General features: G+C 38.9%; 1 protein-coding gene across 5 annotated transcripts in view; it reads right to left on the reverse strand.

Moving 5' to 3' along the window:
- Window positions 1-12,960, reverse strand: part of Archease (protein archease) — a 288,400-nt gene extending 275,440 nt beyond the window's left edge. For 2 of the 5 annotated variants that reach the window (XM_089236488.1, XM_089236486.1), the window contains exons 1-2: window positions 12,712-12,855; window positions 9,549-9,573 (exon numbers count right to left, since the gene is read on the reverse strand). In XM_089236488.1, coding sequence (XP_089092614.1) covers window positions 9,549-9,573; window positions 12,712-12,741 — 55 coding nt within the window. In that variant the 5' untranslated portion in view covers window positions 12,742-12,855. Of the gene's footprint in view, window positions 1-9,548; window positions 9,574-12,711 lie in introns of all 5 variants that reach the window. The other 3 variants (XM_089236487.1, XM_089236480.1, XM_089236490.1) reach the window with 2 other exon arrangements.
- Window positions 12,961-23,242: the final 10,282 nt, after the last annotated feature.

The following is a 23,242-nucleotide window of genomic DNA, read 5'->3' on the forward strand; positions in this document are numbered from 1 at the left end:
CAAACACAAATATGCTTCAGTGGCCGCCTCTATTCAACGTAAAATTTCTATGGCGGTGCTTCGTAGGCTCCTCTTTTATTTATTTATCAAATTTACTGATTTATTTTATTTTCTTCGAGTGGCTGGGGAGCCCCCGGGAAGGGCACACAGAGCACCGGTTGAGAACCGCTGCTTCAGTGAAAAGTTTCCCAAACTTTTTGTTTCATATAGCCCTTCTTTTTAAAAAAAAAATTTCCTATACAAATACAAATACAACGCCACAACAGGCAAATTGCCCAACGAGGTGGCTGACTTGAGAACATCATGGATCCCCGAGCCCTGACGTGAAAGTTTTTTGTTTCTCTGTAATGCTTGTTATGTCTAGTGCTGTCATCCGCCACCAGTTTTTCTAACTATGAGAGAAGTGTTATGATTGAATGATTTATCGTTGTAGGACTGTTGCTCTCTGTGGCGAGACTTTTTAACGGGGAGATCGGCTCGCATTTGCGCCTTGAAGTTGGGAACCACAGAAAACCAACTTCAGCCGACCACCACAGTGGGGTTCGAACCCGGATCCTCGCATCGCGAGTCCGTCACCATAACCACTCGACCACCACAGGGGTGGTGGTTTCTCATCTCTCTTAACTCAAGCCCACCCATAGGATCCTATACTAAACCCATAGCTTCTACCGACCCTCTGGACTATTGCACACACTTTGGAAAACACTGCTTTGGTGGCCATTCTTGGTTATTATACAACTTAATTTAATGAAAGGTCACCCAGCAGGAGACGGGAAATCTATCTTTTTATTTTTTATTTTTTTGCACTATTTATAAATTTGTTATGATTAGTCCTGTTTTTTACATTCACATATTTTAGCATTAATGTGTGTATAAATATATGTAATTGAAGAATTTTCAGAATAAGTGCATATTTTCAAGTTGTACGGAAGATTAATCAAATTTTTATAATTTTCAAATAATTATTGCTCATAATACAATAAAAGTTTGTTACAACCCCCAAAGCAGAATATGACAAAATCTGTGACGTACGTCGCAGACAATTAGCACTACTGCAGAACAATCTGGAAGTATTTCAAGAAAAAGTACAAGAAAACACTATCATGGGAATTTTTACCGCTGAGCATTTCCAATCAGCCGAGGATTCGTTGCAGAACAATGCAAAACATTCTGCTTTCGGGGTTATAACAACAGCTCACAAAACCACGAGAAAAATTTACGTTGTAAAGTACTTCTCATTATAAACGAATTTTCACTTTTTAGTCTGTAAGGACATAAAATTATTGTAAATTGCTGCTTTATCTGCATGGGAATGTCTTTGAGCTCATTTCGTTCTAATATTAATGAATGAACAGAACTCAGTCATGAAATTGATTTCTGATCTCAAAGCAGTTGATTCTCTGAGAGTATAAGGCGTTTTTTCATACACTTTTGTATCATCAAAGCGGTTTAGACGACCAACTGAACAATTAAAAGTCTGAACTATTACATTCATGCTCACTTCCTACGCATCTGTGAACATTTTCTATCGAATCGGAAATTCAACATTTTAAAATAGTTTGATGTTTGGCTGCTCAACTCCAAAGACCTTCTATCTACAATGGGCCATACCTGAAGCCTGGGTGCTTTGTTTTTTTTTTTTTTTACTTTTTTTCAAGTAAAAAGTAAGATCTCTCAGGAGAAAAATCGGCCCATTTTTGACACTATTCATGTTTTGTTATTTATGTGCATGTGTAGTTTGCTTCTTTTTCGAGCAACTTTTTCTTTCTATTAGTAAGCAGCTACATTCGATAATTTTTGTGGCACTATGGTCATTTTCTGCACACGAGGGCTAATTAGACCGGGACCTACAATTTATTGCCGATTCCGAACGGCAGGCTTGTTTTCATACTCATCGAGAGGTTGGTGCGCTAACCCCTCGATGGGGGACTCTATGCGGGAGCAATTTTTTCTGCGGTCACGTTGCCGTTTCTGTTGTACCCCTGTGTCAGGAAAGTTTTCTGACGAGGACGAATCAGGTATCAAACTCGCGACATCTCTAAACATCCTGTGGTACTTTAGGCGAGTAGAATCAGCTACAGTACTAATAACTAGAAATTCCTAAATAAAATACATGTAGAAGTTGCTTGCATGAGAATGTTTTTGCAAATGAATACGCACCGAGACAAATAAAAGATACATTTAAAAACATATTTGCATTTTTCGTGTGGTTATTTGTTTTTTAATTTCATATTATTTTATTTATTTTCATTTAGTTTTTTATTTCATTTTGATATTTTCCCAGTTTTAGTTCATATTTTGTCATTTTTTAAGTGGAAAATTCGGGCTCTAATTATAACAATCATTTCATGTATTGTTACCAAAGTGAATGGGACAGGGGTGTAGCCAGAAATTTTGTTTGGGAGGGGACCACTTTCATTTAGGGGGTTGGGGACCAAAGTGATGGAACAATAGATTTGGCCATCTTCTTCCCTTTTTTTTGGTCATTTTCTCACATTTCAGGGGGGGGGGGACCTGACCCCCAAGTCCCCCCTTGCTTCGCCCTTGTAATGGGACCCTGAGCAGGAGTGTACCCAAGAACGATCTATTGGGGGGGGGGGGTGCACGGAATTTCTTCCAGAGAATTTTTGAGTTGGTGCCAATTTTTCAAAAGCATTTAATTAATAAAAGTTTATTTAATTGTTGGGGGTGTACGCCTCTGACCTTGAGCCCCATTCTACTTTGATCGTGATTCAAGTACAAATACACTTTCATTCTCTCTCTCATTGAAACCGAGCACAACTCTGGTCTATTGCCATAGGCAATTTATTACTGATAGAGTTGTGCCATAAATCTGAGTATATCCCCCCAGGATCCCTTGGGTCCCCCAGATCTCATGAATCCCGAAATCCCTGGGTGGGGTCACGAAAACGATTATATACAAAGAATACAAGTAAAAATATACAAAAAATATATACAGTACATACATCTTTATTTATTCCAGGGTTGGATAAATCCCAGGCGCCAGGTCACCATGGCGACTGGAAAATCTGTATTGGCGCCTAAAATTTTGTATATGTGATTGATAAATAATTCCAACATGGAAAGGAGCAGAGCTGCAACTAGAGAGAGCAGGTGGGTCTGGTGCTCCGAGCGCTGAACCAGAATCGGCGTCGAATTCACCCTTTAACTGCTTCTTCTACATGCAAGGGGCACCAAAATTCCGGCTTGCCCCAGGTGACAAAGTATCTAGTTATGGCGCTGGGAATGTGTCATCAATTCCCAGAAAGGTTGAAAAAAAATTATTTAAGACACTTTTATTGCGAAAAAAACATGCCTGGCTCCAAAATATTTTTTGGTTTTTGTCAAGTCCTGTATTTATTTATATTTTATGATACAGTGCATATTTCCCTCAAAATCAAATTACATTTCAATTATTTAAGATTTATTTTACTCTCATATATTGAATCATATATCAGGTTTTAGATGAGAAAAAACTACAGATTTTTAGTTGCATAAATTTCTTGATAAAACTTGATTTAAACATTCTTACTTTTCCAAGTATGCAAGCCAAATGGTATTTAAATTTTTTTTAAATAAATTTTAAATATGATTGAAAAAATAAAACATATGGTAAGTTTTATTAATTTATTGATATGTCTAACAGAAAAAAAAATTCCACATATTTTACTACACTTTTATTGATTATGAGTATTAGAGGTCTGCAAAATATTGTATCTAGATTGTTTTTGAAGAGAGTGAATAAATTATCATTGAAGAAAAAATGATTAAAATGTAAAATTTATATGAATTTATCAAAAATGTGTAACGATATTTAATATATTGCTTACTTTTTCTGTCAGGAAACTGTGCGGAATCACAAGGAACTTGAACTTTTCCATTTTTTCTTGTAATACAACATGTTCTACTGACAGAAGGTTGTACTGTACATGCACAACCGAATGTGATCCACACAAACCATAGAATACTGTGGAACTGCCTATCTCAACATTTGTGGCAGTTTTTTTCAGGGAAAAACAAGGAGTTATTTTAAGGGGCCCCAAACAAAGCTATTTATTATGCAGAATCACAAACCCTGTCTATAGCAGATTTTTCTTTACCACCATAATTTCTTCATATTCCAATTAGGATCACCTATGGAACTGCTTCTGTTGGCGTCCCTGTTTCACTGATGGCCATCCAGAACCAGAATGGCCATCCATTAAGCACAAAATCCTTTACCAAAGCCCTGATAGGTGCCGACGGCGTCGAAAAGAATGTAGTTTTTGGGAAACAGCAGGGGTCCCCATATGGACGGATGCCTCCAGGTGACATATTCCCCACAAAGGCGACACTCTCCCCGTCCTTCCAATTAGGAAATGGTGCTTGTATTCAGAAAACCTGCATTGAAGCAGCCGAAACTGAACCCTATTGAAATGCTCTTTGCTAGCTGCGGCCCTCTTTATCATGAAAAGACTCAAATACATGAAAAAAAAAATTTTTCTTCCAAAAATTTCCGATTTCTGCCCTCTGTATATCTCCCAAGGGTGGAATTGACAGGGCAACGGCCGTAGTGAGCTTTCTTGGGGCCTGATACATAGTTTTTCATTGGGGGGGGTACTTCCTTGAAAGGGTTATACAACTTCTGAAAATAAAGTTTGGTGAATGAAGTCAGAACGGCCGATCTGGCAACACTGGCGAAGCAAAACGCTGCACATGCATGGCGGCAGGTGTTGACCATCTGCCGCCACCGTTGTTCAGTAGAGCGTTGTTTGTGTTCCATGAAAGACTTGTTTTATAAAGTGCTTGTTTAGTGCGTTGGTTCTTAACTGAGAACAGGAAAATGAACCAACAAAAGATCAATTTAAAGTTTTGTTTTAAGCTTGGCAAGACACTGACAGAAACTCACGCTGGTACGTGTTTATGAAGATCAAGCATTGCCCATGAAGTGTGTGTACAAGTGGTTCGCCCGTTTTAAAGAAGACTGGGAAAGTGTTTCGAACAACCCCCGTAGTAGAAGACCGGCGACCTCCGTCAGTGACGAAAACGTTGAGAAGGTGATGAAAATTATCACGAAAGATTGATTAACTGTGCGCATGATAGCTGATGAACTGCAGATTAACCGTGAATCCGTGCTACAAATCGTTACCCACAATTTAGGGATGCAAAAGGCGTGTTGTCGTCTTGTGCCACATCACTTGACGAGGATCAGAAGCAGGCACGTTCACAGGCTTCACAGGATTTTGTCGAAACAACGGATGCAACACCAAATTTCTTGAACTGTATTGTCACTGAGGATGAGTCCTGGTGTCTAAAGTACGACCCTGAAACGAAACGGCAAAGCATGGAATGGCGTTCTCCTGCATCACCTCGTCAGAAAAAGGTCAGAGCAGAAAAATCAGGCATCAAAACGATGCTAATCACCTTAGATAGTCAAAGCGTTATCCACAAGGAATTTCTACCTGAGGGAACAACGATGAATGCTGCAAGGTACATTGAAATTTTGACCTGTTTCATGAAATGTCTACGCAGGGTACGACCTCAGTACGCACAACAAGGTTCATGGTTTCTTGTTCACGACAATGTTTGCCCTCACACAGCCAATATCGTCAAACAGTTCCTGGCAAAAAAAAGGGTGGTGCAAATTGAACATCCACCATACTCGCCAGATCTGAATCCTCCAGACTTCTTCCTATTCCCACGACTCAAACTCACTTTGAAAGGAAAGAGATTTGACGATATTCCTGACATCCAACGAAACGGGATGAGGCTTTTGAACTCAATCCCAAAAGAAGACTTCTTGCAAAATTTCCAGGACATGTATAGGAGATCTCAGCGGTACATAGTAATGGAGGTGACTATTTCGAAGGACAGTAAGGTAACTTTCGTTAGCATTTCATCTACGTTAATGTTACAGGACTATTCACCGAACATAAAGTTTGGTGAATAGTCCACCGTCAGAGGTTGTATTCAAAAAAAGGAGGAGGGGTTCAACCCCCCTCTTCTCTTCTCATTTTGCAGAATAAGAAACTGTCAAAGATTTTAAGAAATGTGCAAAATAAGTGTAAATTTTGTTTTTGTTAGGGGAAGCACCCATTTGGCTCAGGTTCCTGGTGCATTATCCCGGTTGCCCCAGTCTAGTTACGCACCTAGGACAATTATCATCATTTTTAGTTTTTCATGCTATAAATCCATTACCTGTGAAAAGTCTGGCTTCGAGGGCCCGCCAAAGATCCCAAGCTAGAAGCCTTCTCCAGTATGTGGGAGTCCATGACCCTGCTCATAGTCTGCTGAGTGCCCCCCCCCCCCGGTAAACGCCACTAGAATCCACGGATGGGCTGTAACTAGGAGTCTCAGGCTCCGGGCCTGGGATCATTTTCTTGTTTTTTTCACGCTATAAATTCACGATAATGGGCCCGCAAAAGATCCCAGCCTAAGGGCCCTGCTCTAGAATGTGAGGGTCATGTGTGTTCAATATTTGCGGAAACAATCACAAATTTATGCTTATAAAACAATTTTATTTCTGAATCTCGGGGTGATCTGCTCCTTGCAACAAACTGCTTTTCTGAGCCCTACACCATTTCATCATCAGTCAGACCTCTGTATAGCGTAACACCCGAGTACCGAATAAATATGACTTCATTAATGGGGTGATTTAATAACGAGTAAACGTTTTGCCAGTTAAGCTAGCAGGATTTTAAGAAACTGACATAATAGACGTGTTGACATTAAGAATGGTTGAGGTTATACCAAGGTCTTACTGTATATCAATGATTCCCAGAGGGTGAGCCACATGGCTTTCCCATGAAGGAAGGTCCCACAGTGCTCCTGGCTGGAGTGTGTGGAGGAATTTTTTTTCCGATTTTTACCATATAAATTTACAACAGATGGGGGAGGATTAGGAAATCTTGCCCTGGTACCCACGAAACATCTCAATCCAGAAGCCTTGTTCGATGCCTTGAGGGCCCCATTGTTGGGAAATACTTTGCAGATTAATTGAATATATACTGTACTGTATTTTTTTGGGCTGTGATTCCCAATCTGTTTGTAGCAGTACTTTCTAGGTGCCGCCGACAGGGCCATAACTAAGAGTGATGCTATTGCTGTCGAGTGGGGGGGGGGCTAAAACAAATGCAGCTTTACATCACCTCCACAGTGTAAAAGTCGATTACATTGAAAGATAGTTTTGTTTCCCCTAAAATTTGCTGTCTTCTCAAAATTGCTTTCCAGGCTGAAGTTTTTATGAAAACATCACAGCGTTTTACACGCCGCACATTATTTTTCTGCAATGACTGATGAAATACTGATATATATTCAAATAAAACTTGAATTTCTTCCAATGGATTAAGGCGAATTAATTTCCCTTCTTAATTTACTGGAACGACTTCGCCATTTGATGCCCCTCCCAATAAATTTTGTGAAGAGGCTGAGCACCCCCCCTCCCAATAATTTCTGAAAAAACAATGCAATGCACCCTCTCTCTAGCGTACGCACTTGAATCTTGAATATACAGGATGACCAGCAACTTTCAGCCCCACCCCAATGATTTCTTCATGTGGGAGCCTCTGCATGCCCCCCCCCCCCAACATTGGTGGGGCTAACAGTGCTCCAGCCCAAGGGTCCGGGATGATTCTTGTCATTTTTTGATTTTTCAAGCTGTAAATTTACGATGTAGATGCCAGTGAAAAGTCTGGGTAGGGGGCCCGCCAATGATTCCAGCCTACGCGCCTTACTACAGGATGTGAGGGCCATGCCACAGTGTATTGGGATTAAGCTTTTTATGGGGGCAATACATCCAAATGAATTTTATTTATCAATTAATCAATTTAATTATTTTTGCGGTGAATAAATACTCAAAAGCACATTTTTTTTGGTGGTACTAACAATGCAGATTCAGAAAAGATGTCAACAGCAAAAGAAATTTCAGGGCATGTGATGATAATGTTGCCTCTCGATATAACGATAATCCCTCTACGACAATATTTTTTCTTGGTCCGCAATCATTATCTCGAGGTTTCACTGCGTTTAATTTAGCTATTGTTTGTCTCTGTAATATTAGTCATTAGCACAGTATTTTGTCAAAAATGTTTCGGCCCAGGCTCCCGAACTTGGTAAGTAAAATATGGTTCTCGGAGTGTACTTGTTTTTGTTTCAATCATTATTGACCTATTTTTTTAACCTTTCTTTTCCTCCTGCATCATCTGAAAGCCTCCTTCCCCAAGGGCCACATTCAAATAAAAGAAGAGATGCTTCTGAGTTTTCCGACAGCGGGAACAAGAAAGTACCAAAGCACCTCTACACCATATCGTCTCCAGATGCTATCCAGAGATGCATGCCTTCAAGCAGCTACGATTGGCAATGAGGGAGAATGATAATTGTTGTTGACCAAGAGAAAATTACTATAAATTGTTTCAAAAAAAGAAAGCAAAGGTCACGTCAATCGCAATTTTAAAAAAGTATTAAAAATAAAATTTTGAGCAGATTTTTTTTACCAAACTTTTTTTTTTGGGGCAATTTTTTAAATCATAAAAATTGTTCTCGAGCCAAATATGGGAAACGTATCCAAGTGAATTTTTGAGGGGGCTGAACCGATCCTTCAAAATTATTGGATGGGTCGGATACAAGTTTATGCCTATGATTGTATGTTGAGATAACACAGAACATATATTGGGATAAAGGTCAAAATAATGGTAACTGCGCTTCTACGGCGGCATCATGAGCCCACTCGGGCACAGCCTAGGAGTTCCACATATTGCACAGAGTCTCGGGTCAGGGAGATCAAGATGTGAAAAACATTTTTAATATACAAGATTCTAAATTCGAGTTGTTGGTACTTCAGGTCTGTCAAGGTCGGGTTCCCAGAGCATCTCTTTGCTTGGGGCTATTTAAGCGAAATGACCACCACTACTACTAAACCATACATGTACCTTGTCCATATTCCTCTGCGGAACTTCTAATGAATTGGTACATGTTGGAATGTGAGTGTCCGTGTTGCGAACCTAACATGAACCTTGTTTCTGTGTAATGCGTGATATAGTGCTGTTGTCTACCACATATTTTTCTAACTATGGGTGAAGTGTAATGTTTGAAGATTTTACTGTAGTAGGCCCGATGCTCTCTGCGGCTAGACTTTTTTATGGGGAGATTGGCTTGCATTCGCACCTCGCGAGATGACCACCGTGGTTGCAACACGGAATGCTGCAAATCCTCTGTATTCAGTATCTATCATTTTATTTCAAACTGCTTATAATGTTGGTTTTTAATAGAACTGTTTTAATAATTAGCAAATTGGGCTTATCCGTCAAATTTTCAGTTTGGTATTGTATATGATGCTGCATCTCTGATTGTATCCAAAATGCCAAAAAATGGTGTGTGAAAAACAGTTTTATTACAAAAATGTGACAAAAAAACAATGTAAAAAGTTTTGATAAAAAATATAGATTACTGTGTATTTTTTCAAGGATAGTCAAAATTACTACTTTACATTGTTTTAGAAATGATTCAAATCCAACCCTACTTTAAAATTTACCTTTCATTAGTTTCATTAGTGAAGAAGTATTGTTACTTACTGAACATCAGCTGGGTGATCCAAATCTGAAAATAAAAATTAAATTTTCAACACAAAAAATAAGATGCTCAAAATGTTTCTTCTGGTAAATACAGAGAAAACAAACACAACAATGATGAATACGGCTATTGTTTTATGACCTAAAAACTAATAGAAAATCTACTCTATAATATAAAATCACCAACTCGAAAAAGGCCAGTTTCTATGCAATGGAAATCGGTTATGATTTTATGTGACAGAAATCAGTTACATTTCTGTATTACGAAAATCGGTTACTTTTTTCTGTTACGATTTTTAGTCAAGTTTTCATTCAACTCCTGAACCCATCAGGACCAACTTTTGTGCATGTACCGAGAGGTATGTATATATCACCAGTGCTTGCAGCACACAGGGTCCAAGTACCCAGAGCGGGGCAATGGACATATACCTTCATGGAGAAGTCGACAGGTTTGATTTTGATTAGGTGAACTGTTGTTTTCTTGCTTTTCATTGCATATTGTGCTGTATTGCTCATAGTGGTGCACTGCAAATAGTTATGCATTGCTGATGGTGGTAGTACATCGCATGCTGTATTGTTTATTGTAATGCAGTGGTTAGAGCGTAGTGTGGTACATTGCATACTAGTGTACTTATTGTACTTAGTGTACATCGCATACGTATTGTGCTGTATAGCATTTTGTGGTGCATTGTGTACTATAGCTTCTTGCGATGCATCACATATTGTGCTGCATTGCTTATTATGATCCATTGTGTGGGCCACAATTGTAATGCAGGTGCCTCATTGCAATGCAGTGCTCAGGGCATATTATATGGACCACAATTGTAATGCAGGTGCCTTATTGCAATGCAGTGCTTAGGACATATTATATGGACCACAATTGTAATGCAGGTGCCTTATTGCAATGCAGTGCTTAAGGTGCATTATGGCATTTTGATTACTGTGTTCTAATCAGTTCTAAATGTTCTAAATCACTGTTTCTTAACCTTTTTCAGCTCATGGCCCCCTATGGGTGACATTTTTTTCTCGTGCCCCCCCCCCCCCCCCCCGCCCCCCCTCCTATCCAGGGCCTCCTCTACCCTCATCAAAGATTGAGATACTTTTTATTTTTTTTTATTATGAATGAAATTTTAATAAATCAGATCAATCTCTGGAATCCTGGCTAGGCACAGACTCAAAAATGGCGGATTATCATCTCTCCCAAGAGTCAAATTATATGTTAAAAAACAGTCTGTGTAAAATACGGTACCATCCAACGAACATGCACGATAAATCGACCCTCAAAACACATCAACCGTTGCTATGGCGGCCCTCCATACTTAGCTGGAAGTAACAGATGAAAACCATAGTACCAGATCCCATATAGTGCAGTCCCTCCATTATAGACATGAAAACCCGGGTCATGCCCACATAGACCCAAGGGTTAAGATGACCGTGGTTCTATGAATGGATCTGATGAATTCTCAAAGTAGTAATTTTTTTCAACCATGTTTCACTTTTAAAGATTTTTTCTCTTCAAAGTACTCTATGACTCCCTTCAGCACCAGTCGGATCACCTTTCTTCTGATTTTCTGCCGTGGCCCCACTAGAATATCCCAGGACAGCAAGGGGGCCATATGGTCCCAGGTTGAGAACCACTGTTTTAAATGATTACATGGTCCTTCTAGTGTTAACCTGGGAGCATGAGTGTTACAGGAAAAAACACGAGAGAACACAAGGATAGGGGCATGGCATCTCAGTACTTAATTTATTCTAAAATACATTGCTAATTATTTTAGTAATTATAAACCTTGAAAATTATAATTTAATTAAAATGGAAGAAATTATGACTAAATACGCATTTATTTGATATGAAAACTTGCATTATTTCATACACTCTATGCAAAAACTGACAGTGTATTCTTGACAAATATTCTTGCTGTATTTGATGCAGCTCATTTTTGTTTTTCTGTTTTTTTTCTCGCACACACACACACAAATTACAATGGTTTGTATGAAGTCTTTAGCTGTTTTTGCAAATGGTTTGGAAGTTGAAAATTGTGTTCAGAATCTTCCTTTTAGTTGGAGTGCAGACTCCTTTACTATTTGGGATTTAATTAGTTGAAGAGTTAGTGTCATCCTAAATCAGTGATTCTCAACGTGAGCATTAATGCCCCCTTGGGGGGGGGGCAACAGAAGCTACGGGTATAACATAGGATCCTATGGGTTCAATTGCATCGGGGCGATATGAGAAAAAAATTTCTGCAGAAGGGAGCGATGGGGCAAAAAAAAGGTTGGGAATCTATGTTCTAAAAGAAAGAGTGCCTTCTTTTATTAAATTCATTTGGCAGTTCTTTCGTTGATAACAAGAGCATCCTTGAATTGATTGCAGCGATGATGAGCAATGCAAAAAATATTGTGTATTATCATAGGCCATCTATTTGAAATTTTAACAGTAGAATTAAGAATACCTATTTCATTTACAACATCCACAGCATTGTCGCAAGATTTTTTTCGCGAAGTAAGAAACCAACGAGCGAAACATCCAGAGTTTTGGCATCGAGATGTGTTTCACCAGAGAGCAAAAAATATTATCGTTGTGGAGACCCACGGCATTTGACTAATGCTTGCCGGTTCAAAAGCTCAGGAAATATACCAATCTGACTCATTGATTTTTCATCTTGAGAAACATAAGGAACACCAGGATGCGCAAGTGGGTGTTTGTACCCCAGTCATGGCCCAACATTCTGTAGCAGGCTGGGTTCTTTTGCGGGAGGCCTCTGTCAAACATTTCATGGGCCCTTCTATAGTTAATTTATAGCATGAAAAAGTAAAAAAAAACGTGAGAATTGTCCCAGGGCTAGAGCCTTGACAGCCGACCCATGTGGAGGTCATGCCCCAGTAGCTGCATTCAACTGAACAAAAGAGGAAATTTCCGGTCTGACACATTCCCTACTAAACATAATCTTACAAGCAGCTACACTGGGTTATACCCATTTTCAAAATAGCAAAGTCAGAAAATTCGTGATCATATATTCGGGTGCGTGCTCGCAAGTGTTTTTTTCGTATGTTATATCCGTATTTTATAAAGGGTATGTAATAAGAGGAAAAGTTACTTTTGTGTAGGTTTTTTTTGAAGGCTGGGTGCATGTGACTGACTAAACAAGAATGATTCACAAATACATACATTCGTATTTCTTTGGGGGAGCCTGGTCATATGCTGCCACAGCAGGTTCTAGACCGGCGGAAGAAACATCATCGTCGAATCCCATATCAGCCTCGGAAACATCAGCCATTATTTCTGTTCTTCTTTTTCTTTAATTATACAGGACTTTATGCCTAAGAGCCATCCCCTGTTTGAGAAAAAATTATACCAAATACATCGAGTATGATCAATATGACCATATTTCCTCGAGACAAATACGGGACATTTGGTTCGCCAATCACTGAGCTATAAGTAAAGTGGAGTGAGAACTGCCAAAGCCTCCTAGATACACAAAACTTTAGTCAGAGAAACAGTAGTTTTGATTCATTTTTTGCGCACGCGCACTACAGATATGACTACAGCATGAATTTTACAGAGTTGCCAGTGTGTGATATGGCTTCCCTCTGCATCATGTTGCAACCATATTATCAGATATTTGAAATCAAAAATTTGATGACAGTGAATAAACGCAAATAATAATAATTACGGTATTTAGCGTAAGTACAATCAAAATATAGCTAAATAAGTGCAAATAATAATAAATATGTATAAAGATTGCAACGATTGAAGATTGAAAAAAAAACACGTGAGAACGAAATAGGACGAGCCGTTAATGCCAAAAGGCACAGTGACGCGATTGGCTGTTGGGGCCAATCATTTTTTTATCAGATTTTTTCTGGTTACAACATGATGCAGAGGGAAGCCATATCACACTGGCAACTCTGTAAAATTCATGCTGTAATCATATCTGTAGTGCGCGTGCGCAAAAAATGGATCAAAACTACTGTTTCTCTGACTAAAGTTTTGTATTAAACTGTGCCAAGAGTCATTCAAGTGCTCTGTAAATGTCCCACGAGTCACATAAGTGCTGTGTCACCGACCGTTTAAGTGTGCGAGGAACTGTACGGCGGATTACTCAAGTGATCTGTAAATTTTTACAAAATTAAGTTTGAGGTCGCGGGTCACATCAGATCGCTGAGTGCCAAATTGGCCCGCGGGCCATAGGTTGAGCATGCGTAATGTAACAACAGCAGAGTGGTATTGAATGCACCCAATATCTCTCAAAATCCTTAATTTAACCAATCCGTTTCGATCTTCAATCCTTCCACCTGCGATTTCAGTTGAAACTGTGTTGGTGAATACGGCCGTTAATGACTTTTACTAGAAATGACGTGATAACGGGAAATTTAAAATGTTCTCAGAGTTCTATGTAATTTTGTTCCGTAAAATACAGAGTAGGTACATGGTCATGAGGTTTCCCGACAGAGTTCTGTCTTAAAAGATAGCAACACAAAGTCATCTTGGTGACTTGTTTCAATGATGAAAAAGTATGATTTCTTGCTAAATATGACAAACTGATAAGTCAGTTCTACAACAGCCAATCGCGTCACTGTGCCTTTTGGCATTAACGGCTCGTCCTATTTCGTTCTCACGTGTTTTTTTTTCAATCTTCAATCGTTGCAATCTTTATACATATTTATTATTATTTGCACTTATTTAGCTATATTTTGATTGTACTTACGCTAAATACCGTAATTATTATTATTTGTGTTTATTCACTGTCATCAAATTTTTGATTTCAAATAATCTGATAATATGCCTTAATGATACGTTTTACATGATAGTACACTAAATGCACTTAAAAAAATTTGAAAATTAAAATTAAATTTCATTATAAAATATAATAAATTTTATCAGATTTTTTCTGGTTACAACATGATGCAGAGGGAAGCCATATCACACACTGGCAACTCTGTAAAATTCATGCTGTAGTCATATCTGTAGTGCGCGTGCGCAAAAAATGGATCAAAACTACTGTTTCTCTGACTAAAGTTTTGTAACAATATATTTCAGATAAACTTGAGGTAGATTACAACACACCTATTAAAATGTAAATATAATTTACACGCAGGGACGCCGGAAGTAAAAAATGATTGGTGTTGCTCAAAGTTTATGGGACATTATTCAGTACGGGGAAGGAGGGGGGGTGTATGTGTCTCTCATAACAACATATATTTCCCATTGACCATACGTCCTTTTTTGAGCTAGAATGTCCCGTTTTTCCCCCCAATCTGTATTTCATTTCAGCGATAACGGGTAATTTAACCTACTTTTGTGGAAAAAGATTTTCGCCTCAGTAAAATATGGTAAATCCATGGATGTCTGCCTCAAGATGATCAAAAATTTAGAGTATTTTTTTTAATAAATTAAAATATCGACAGAAGTTGCATATAGCAATTTATATGCATTTTCTTTCTATTTCGGTTTGTTTTAAGACCTGTTTAAAGGTTAGCGATTCAAATTTTTTCTGGGAGAGATACCCGATCTCTCCCACAATCTTTGGTTCTGCGCACGTCCCTGAGCCTGCGTACAGTACATGTAGACCTATTAATGTTATACATACGCTCAAATACATGAGTGTATACATATGCATGAGCAGGGTTGACAAATCGAAAAAAAAAAATTTACGTGCCAACAAAATGTTATAGGCGCCAAGATTTTTTCCCCCACAAAATCCGTCCAAAAATGTGTATTCTGACTTGTGCAGGACCCCTTTCATGCTGGCAGACAAGTCGATCGACGTAATTTCCGATAATTCTGTACTGTCCTCAGACTTCAATATAGTTATCAGTTATCATACATAAAAATATTAGGCGTCAAAGACAATTTCTTAGTCACCGTGATGACCTAGTGCGTGGGATTTGTCAAGCTCTGTATTTTTCAGTCAGATTATTTTGAACAGAAACTTTTTGACAAAGAATTTTCGAATTTTTTGAACCAAATTTTATAAATTACTATTATGCAAGAAGACAATCTCTGAAATAAAAAAAAAACGTGTTTTTTTTTCTCTCCAAAAAGCTTAACGACGTCTTTTCCGTCGCTTAGAAATAAAATTTAAGTTGACTGAATTTAGTACTGATAAAAGAATACAAAAATGCATAACAATAAAATAAAAAGAAATAATAAAAAAATAGTAGATAATAATAAATAACTGAATTGATAACATGAGGAAACATTGGCGGGCCACGACGGAAAGCCTCGGGGACCAAATCTGGCCATGCGTTGAATACCCCAGGCTTACAGAGGCATAAGCGTAAACTTGTATCCGGCCCAAGGGCCCGAGCCCCCCCCCCCAACATTTTTGAAGAGCCGGCTCGGCCCCCCCAAAAATTCGAGTGCATATGTTTCGCACGCGTGGCTCAGAAAAAACTTTTTGACAAAAAATTTCTCTAAATAGTAGAAATCATCTGCTCGAAATTTTATTTTTCTTTAGAATCTCAATGCACTTGTTCTGTGACAATAGTAGTCTTATCTCGCAATCACCCCGGCATCCATCCATCCTAAATTGCACCTTCCCAGAGTGCTGCCTGAAGGCACCTCCTGGAGATAACTTGGGGGGGAATCCTTTCTCTTGCTTGTACTGTCGGTACGCTCAACAGCATCTCTTCTTTTGTTGAGTGCGACCTTGGAGATGGGGACATGAGACAACAGAAAAAAAGTGGGAGGAGGTAAAGTGAACAACTATTAAGCTTAACAAGATCGAAGGCCTGTAACATTTTTCGAGCCTTCACAACAGAGGCGCCGACATGAAGAAATTAACAATGGGTGGGGAGAGAGCGCTGAAAGTTGCTGGCCGTCCCGTATATACGGAGCTGAAGTGCATACGCAGGAAACAGAGGACGCATTGCATGCATTGTTTTTGCATTGTCTAAAACATATTAGGGAGAGGCTCAGCCAACACCCACTGAAAATTCTCTAGTAGGTGTTGGCTCAGCCCCCTTACAAAATTTATTGGGGTTGGGGGCTCAAATAACCTCCGCTCCTAGGTTCCGGTGCCTTTGATGAGGAATCAAATCAATAATAGTAAAATAAAATTAACATAAAAAAAAGAAAATAAGAAATGAATGAAAAATTTCAAAGCCCCTGATCCGGGTACCATTGCATTCTAATACTAAGAATATGAAATTTCCTCCTTAAAAATCAGGGATTCCCAAACTATTTACGTTAGCATTGCTCTTTTATATATATATATATATAAATTTTAAATATTTCAAGTAATGTTGAAGGGAAGTTAAAGGATGAAATTTGTGACCCTCCACCTGGTCCGGCACCCTGGACATTTGACCCCCCCCCCCCCCCAGTTGCAGCCCTGTTTCCAGTATCCCAACACTGAGGTAGCCAGGGCCGGAACTAGGGAAGAAGGCAGTTTTCACAGGCGGAATTTCTTGAGGGGCTGCTAACTCTTGGGGGGGGGGGAAGGGACGAAAAATACCGTTTCGATCATACATATTCCTTCCTCCACGACAAAAATGATCCTGTCTCTATTGAACTGGGCTTTTGGACTGAGATCTTTCGCGAGAATCCCGATTTTTCACAGGGAAGTGCTTGGAACCTGTCATAGGCGTAAATTTGTATTGGGCCAATGAGATCGACGGTCCCTCTATTAATTTTGAAGAGATGGCTCAACCCTTCCCCCCCCCCGCCCAAAAAAAAAATCGCATGGATTTTCCACACCTAGACTCGGAATAATCACGTCACGTCAGTACAGTGAGTTTCGGCCTTTGTACGAAGCTGTGACATGTAAAAAAAAAAGTGGCGATTTTTCCGCAAACACTTTTTTCCCGGCCATTTTTCAGGATGCGACTTATTTATCAGAAATTACTGTAATTTTTTTTATGTTCCATTGTAAATTAAATTGAGAATTTCTATAAAAAGTATTTAGTATTTCTTACTTATGTTATTCAAAATTGTGTTTATTTCAAAATGAAGAATTATTCTCAAGGTTTTAATAGGGTTCCTCCTCTCACGGTCACTTCTTTTTTACGGACGATTTATTTTTGTCCCACCGATGACCGCAAAGGGGGGGGGGGTTACATACCCTGTTTGCGTTCGCAGCACTCTTAGAAATTTTAAATATCTTGCTGCATCTCAGTCGATCGCGAGGAGTCATTTTGATGCTTTCCCCCAGACAATAAAATGATCTTCACTCCTAGTCATAGCCCGTCCGTGGCATCTAGTGGCGTGTTTACCGGAGGGGGGAAGGGCACTCAGCAGTCTATAAGAAGGGCCATGGATTCCCACATACTGGAGAAGGGATTCTAGCCTGGAATCTTTGGCGAGCCCCTGAAGCCAAACTTTTCACAGGTAATGCATTCATAGCATGAAAAACTAAAACTGATGGTAATTGTCTTAGGCTCGTAACTAGGCTACGGCAATCGGGATAATGCTCCAGGAACCTGAGCCCAATGGGTGGCCCCAAAAAAAAAATACACTTATTTTGCACATTTCTTGAAATCTTTGACAGTTTCTTATTCTGCAAAATGAGAAGAGAAGGGGGGACGAAACCCCCCCCCCCCCCCGTGCATGCTTTTGTGTGCATGGATAGCCGTCGGCAAAAAACAATCACCGACAGCAGCTGCAAGGCCGTGGCGAGAGGGAAACTGGGAGGTCCAGTTTCGTCCCCAACATATTAGAAAAAGGCAAAGAAAAATCTATTGTTCTGTCACTTCAAACCTCCTCCGAAAGAATTTCTGGCAATGGCTCTGATAAGCTCCTTCGAATTGAATACATTTGTTCAGAAAATTTGTTCACTCGTTTAAGAAATTAAAATGTAAGGCTTCAAAGGATAGTAATTTTTTAAACCTATAAAATTTTATGATTGAAGGCATCAAGAAAAAATCATTTTTCCTAGATTTAGGATTTAAAAACTGACAAGAAAAAAAATGTATCATTCTTATGCCACATACTATCAGGTGCCGTAGCCAGAAATTACTTTCGTGTGGGGACGACCAAAGCGACAGTATAGAATTAACTGTCATCCCATACATATCGGTCATTTTCTTATATTGCAGGGAAAGGTGGATTCCAAGTCTCCACTAGGTTTTCTCTCCTGGGATCCAGTTTTTCCGCGATCCCGCATCTAGAATTCAACCGGGAATTTCCCTGGAATCTGAACACATTTCCCGGGACCCCGGAAGTACAGTAAAATAAGGTTGAAGCACATCACACTTCTGTAATGAATTTGACATGTCTAAGAAATTTTTATCACTATAGAAGCATGCATTTTATAAACTGTAATCATTGGCGTACGCAAATATGTATTATAATCTTGGCCCCTCCCGAGCTAAGATTATAGTGTTATTTTGCATGGAAAAAAGTAAACCCCCCCCCATTCTCAGAAGAAAAAAAAATCTGTAACCCCCCCCCCTCGAGAAAATTTTGCGTACGCCTATGACTGTATATAATCAATAAATTTTGAATACAATTAATAGTATTAATAGATAAATTATTAATTTAATGAAATACACGCCGTATATTCAACCCTTTAAGCGGAAGTAACAAAATATCTCGTCAATCTCTCGCCTCTAATTTTAGCGTTTACAAGACCAGACATTTTGTAAAGTTGATCTCTCAAAAACTTTTAAATTTTTCTTATTATTTGTTAGGTTCGTCTAATTTTTTTAAATTTAAAAGTGTTTTTTAACTCCAAAAATAACTTGCAAAAAAATCCATTAATGTCTGCTCAAGAGGGGGGATTAAACACCCCCTACTCGAATTGACCTTTGGAAGGGGCAGAAAAGGAGCGCAAGGAATTTCTCCCAGAAAAAATACGAGTTACTAACTTTCAAAAAGCATTTAAATTAAACAAAAAAATAATTAAGAATTGTCCTGTGTCCCCAGGCTGGAACCTCTCAACCCGACCCTCGTGGAGGCCATGGTTTCGTTATTCCAACAGTGCACATTTGTGATTACTTCATATAATTCATTACTTTCAGAATTTATCTATCTATGAGACAAAAAGAATTGGACAGGAACGGCGATAAAAGGTCCATCATGCTATATGCAGCTGGGTTACAATCAAGGACAAGTTGAAAAATTTGCCACACCATAGCTTCTAGTCTAACTTTTTGGTAAGTATTTATATGGTCCCCACATCCTGAAGCAGGGGCCCTCTTAAACTGGAATCGTTGGTGGGCCCCCATAGTGAATTTGTAGTATGGAAACAAAAAATATCTTGGGACCCAGGGCTGGATCACTGTCAGTCCTACGCTTGTGTGTGTGTGGGGGGGGGGGCAGGATTATTGGTGTAGCTGTACTGTAGAAACGAGTTTTTTCTTCATGTGGAAAATATACTGTATATGATTTCAAAAAAAAAACAACCAGGGACCATTGACAACAGGTATCCCTCATTGTATGCTTATCAGCAGCTCTTTTCACTGAGTCAAAAAGACCGACAAATTCAATTATTGTTAATTGCATGTGCTCAGGGAAAACAGCCTGCAAAACCATCTGGAGTGTCTGGTGCCCGCGGGCTTCACACTGGACACCGCTGTTTTTCTTTTCCTACAATTTCAACAACAGGACGCCAATCCCTGGGGGGAAGGATGAATATAAGAAATATCGGGAAGTAGATGACAATGGCGTTCGGTTACGGATGCCTTTTTAGCCGAATACTGTTTTGTCATCCCCAGGGCTAATGACCTAGTGCTAGACATTTTTAGATATGCAAGGTTTTCATCAATTGATAGGTTCCCGGGGAGGAGGGGGAGAATGGTCGCTGTTGGTAGTGCGTAAAAGAGGCGAAAAAATAACTCAAATTAATAGCGATTTAAAATTTCTTTTTTTTTTCACGCAAACATAGTAAAGCGCTTTTAGTGCACTATATGCGCTATTTTTAAATGATGTGGTAGAACCCGGAAATTCAGGCGCTAAATATTGTCGAAATAGGCAGGCAAAAAGGCACAAAATGCCTAAAATAGGCACTAAAAAAAAGCATTTATAATTTTTGGAAGGAAGAAATTAATTAAAAACAAAGATATTAAGGGTCCAAAAACTAGCTGAAAAATTGGTTGCACTTAACCCATCCATTGTTTAAATTATAGGTAATAATGAAGTTATTACAAACTAAGTTAAATTGATTTCAAGCCCAAAAAAAAATGTTAGTAGATCCTCAGGATTAGGGTAATTCCTGGACCCCCTCCCCACTACGTTACCAGACGTGGAGGCAGTAGAGTAAATCTGTGGGGCTCCTTCGAGTTGCGAATAATTCTCATTTATTTGCTGTATTATTTGGAATAATCATTACCATTTTTATAGTTGAAACATTGCTATCTTATTTTTTTTTTACAAAAATAGAGAAATTTTTTTTTAAATATTACCACATGTGAGGGTAAATACAGGCATGGGGGGTAAATACAGGCATGGGTAGGGTGACCATACGTCCCGTATTTCCCGGCACAGTCCCGGTATTTTCTGTTTTTTTGGTCGTCCCGAATTTTTGGCAAAAGTGTCCCGGTTTTTCCCGTATTTTACACGAAGCCTACATGAATATTTACTCTTTATTGAAGTGAAAGATTGACATTATTTTTCAACTCATAAATAATTTTATGATAATTACAACTATAAATAAGAATATTAATCTCCCACATTCGTCTTGGTGAACGTTTTTCTTCGTGGAATTCATTTTAATCCACTTCAATTTGCAGTAATGGTTCATTTCCCACCATTTTGATTTTTCTGTAATTTCAACAATATTTGGCAACTTTGTTTGGTTTTGGCGTCATTTTTGGTGATAATTGGCGGTGTCCCGTATTTTCCCGTATTTAGAATCTTAATGTCCCGTATTTCTCTCGAGGAAATATGGTCAGCCTAGGCATGGGCGTACGCAGTATTTTCCCGAGGGGGGGGGGGGTTCAGATTTTTTTTCCTTCTGGGGGGGATTTAGTTTTGGGGGGATCTTGGCTCGAGGGGAGGGGATGAGAACCCCAAAACCCCCTTTGCGTACGCCAATGAATACAGGGCTCCCTTCAAGCGCGGGGGCCCTGTGTGGTCGTGTCGTATCTGCCAAACGCCCCTGAGGGCCACTCTGGTCAATTTAATCGAATATTAAACCATGGTTGGTTGCAGTGCATTTATGATACAAAAAATAAAATCAAAACACCATGGGCCCTGTCTGCTCCTACTCCGCCTTGTGTGAGCCATGACGTCAATTCATGACCTCTTGGAACAGCCATCAGCCAGCTATGCACATACAACGCAGTCCAATGCATGGCCGAGACATTATGTAAAGCGTGCGGGAGAGAAACAAAAGCTTCTAGTTTTCCTCTGCTTTTCTAGCACGGGCTGCGTTCATCTGAAGCAAAATCATTCACATCCAACACCATCTGGCCAAAGCAAAGTTAATGCATGGCCCAGTCTCTCAGATCATTTATTTGCGTGAAATAGGCTGGAAGTGGGGATGGGACTTTCTGATAATAATTTATACTGAAAGTTGGAAAATTTTAAAAATAACGAGAATTTTTTGAAGTTTTTAATGCCCGAAATACCCAAGTTTTACAGATTATGGCCTCTGAAATTCGCTAATAAACTAGAAACTATGTTGAAATAGGCATTTATGGCACGAAAATTTCAAAAAAGGCATTTTTACCAAAAAAGTTTGAAATTAGACAGAAAAGGGCATTTTGCCTGAGCTTCCGGGCTCTAAATGATTGGTATTGCTGAGCAATACCATAGAAATGATTGGTATTGCTTCGGCAACACCAGAAAATATGTTCCGGCGTCCCTGTTTACACGTTACGCATACGTGAAGAGAAAAGGTTACACTAGTTTGACAAATTCTTAAAACGAGGTATGACACTTGTAACAGTCTCTTTCATATAAGCATTTCAAGAAACTTGAATAAAATGCAGTGTGGAAATAAAATTCAAAAGTCTTACGTAGGTGAATTTTAAAAAAATGGAATATATGCATACAAACGAATAGAAAAAATTAAGTAAAATTTCAGAAGTATGCACTCGTGATGACAGTCCGGTTCACGGAACACTAACTGACAGCAATTTATCAACTGTTAATATTTTAAGGAGACAAATTATTATGCATACGCCGAAATATTATTGATATAAAATATATATTCAATATTAACAATACTTATCGACAGATGCTGTCGAACTCATGTAAGTCAGGGAATTTTCTATCATAATTTTTTTGTCACTAGACAGCAGCCGGACAGTTTTTGAATGCACCTAAAATTCATCCCAGGGAAAGGAAATTTTTTTTAAGTAATTGGACACGTCAGAGAGTTTTTTTTTTATCAATGCGTCTTGTGTGGAAGACTACAACTTAATTTTTGAAGAAAACTGAAATATTTGAGAACAAATACTAATTTACCATTAATGAGAGTAGCAAATTTCGGCACAACATAAAAACGTCACTCTGGCCAGCAAATACCGATAAATTCCGCAGAGTACGAGGTGCATATATACTAACATTAACCGAATTCTTCAGAAAGATTCTCGAAGAATTCTTCAAATTATCATCAAGGAATTTATTTCAATGCGATCAGAACTGTCGTATCTCAAAGCGTTCCTACTAAATCTCGGAGGGAAGAATTCGAAAATACCCTGGTTGAAAATCGCAGCACTTAATTATTAACGAAATGAATGTTATTTCTTAGTGATTTTGCTTTAGAATGCAATGTAACTTGATTAAAACAATTTGCGTAGGCCTTTCTCAA

The sequence above is a fragment of the Pholcus phalangioides genome, unplaced genomic scaffold (assembly GCF_987345545.1).
Source record: "Pholcus phalangioides strain wild (caught in Gottingen) unplaced genomic scaffold, Ppha-v1.0 ptg000009l_1, whole genome shotgun sequence".
In the NCBI taxonomy this organism is placed as follows: Eukaryota; Metazoa; Arthropoda; class Arachnida; order Araneae; family Pholcidae; genus Pholcus; species Pholcus phalangioides.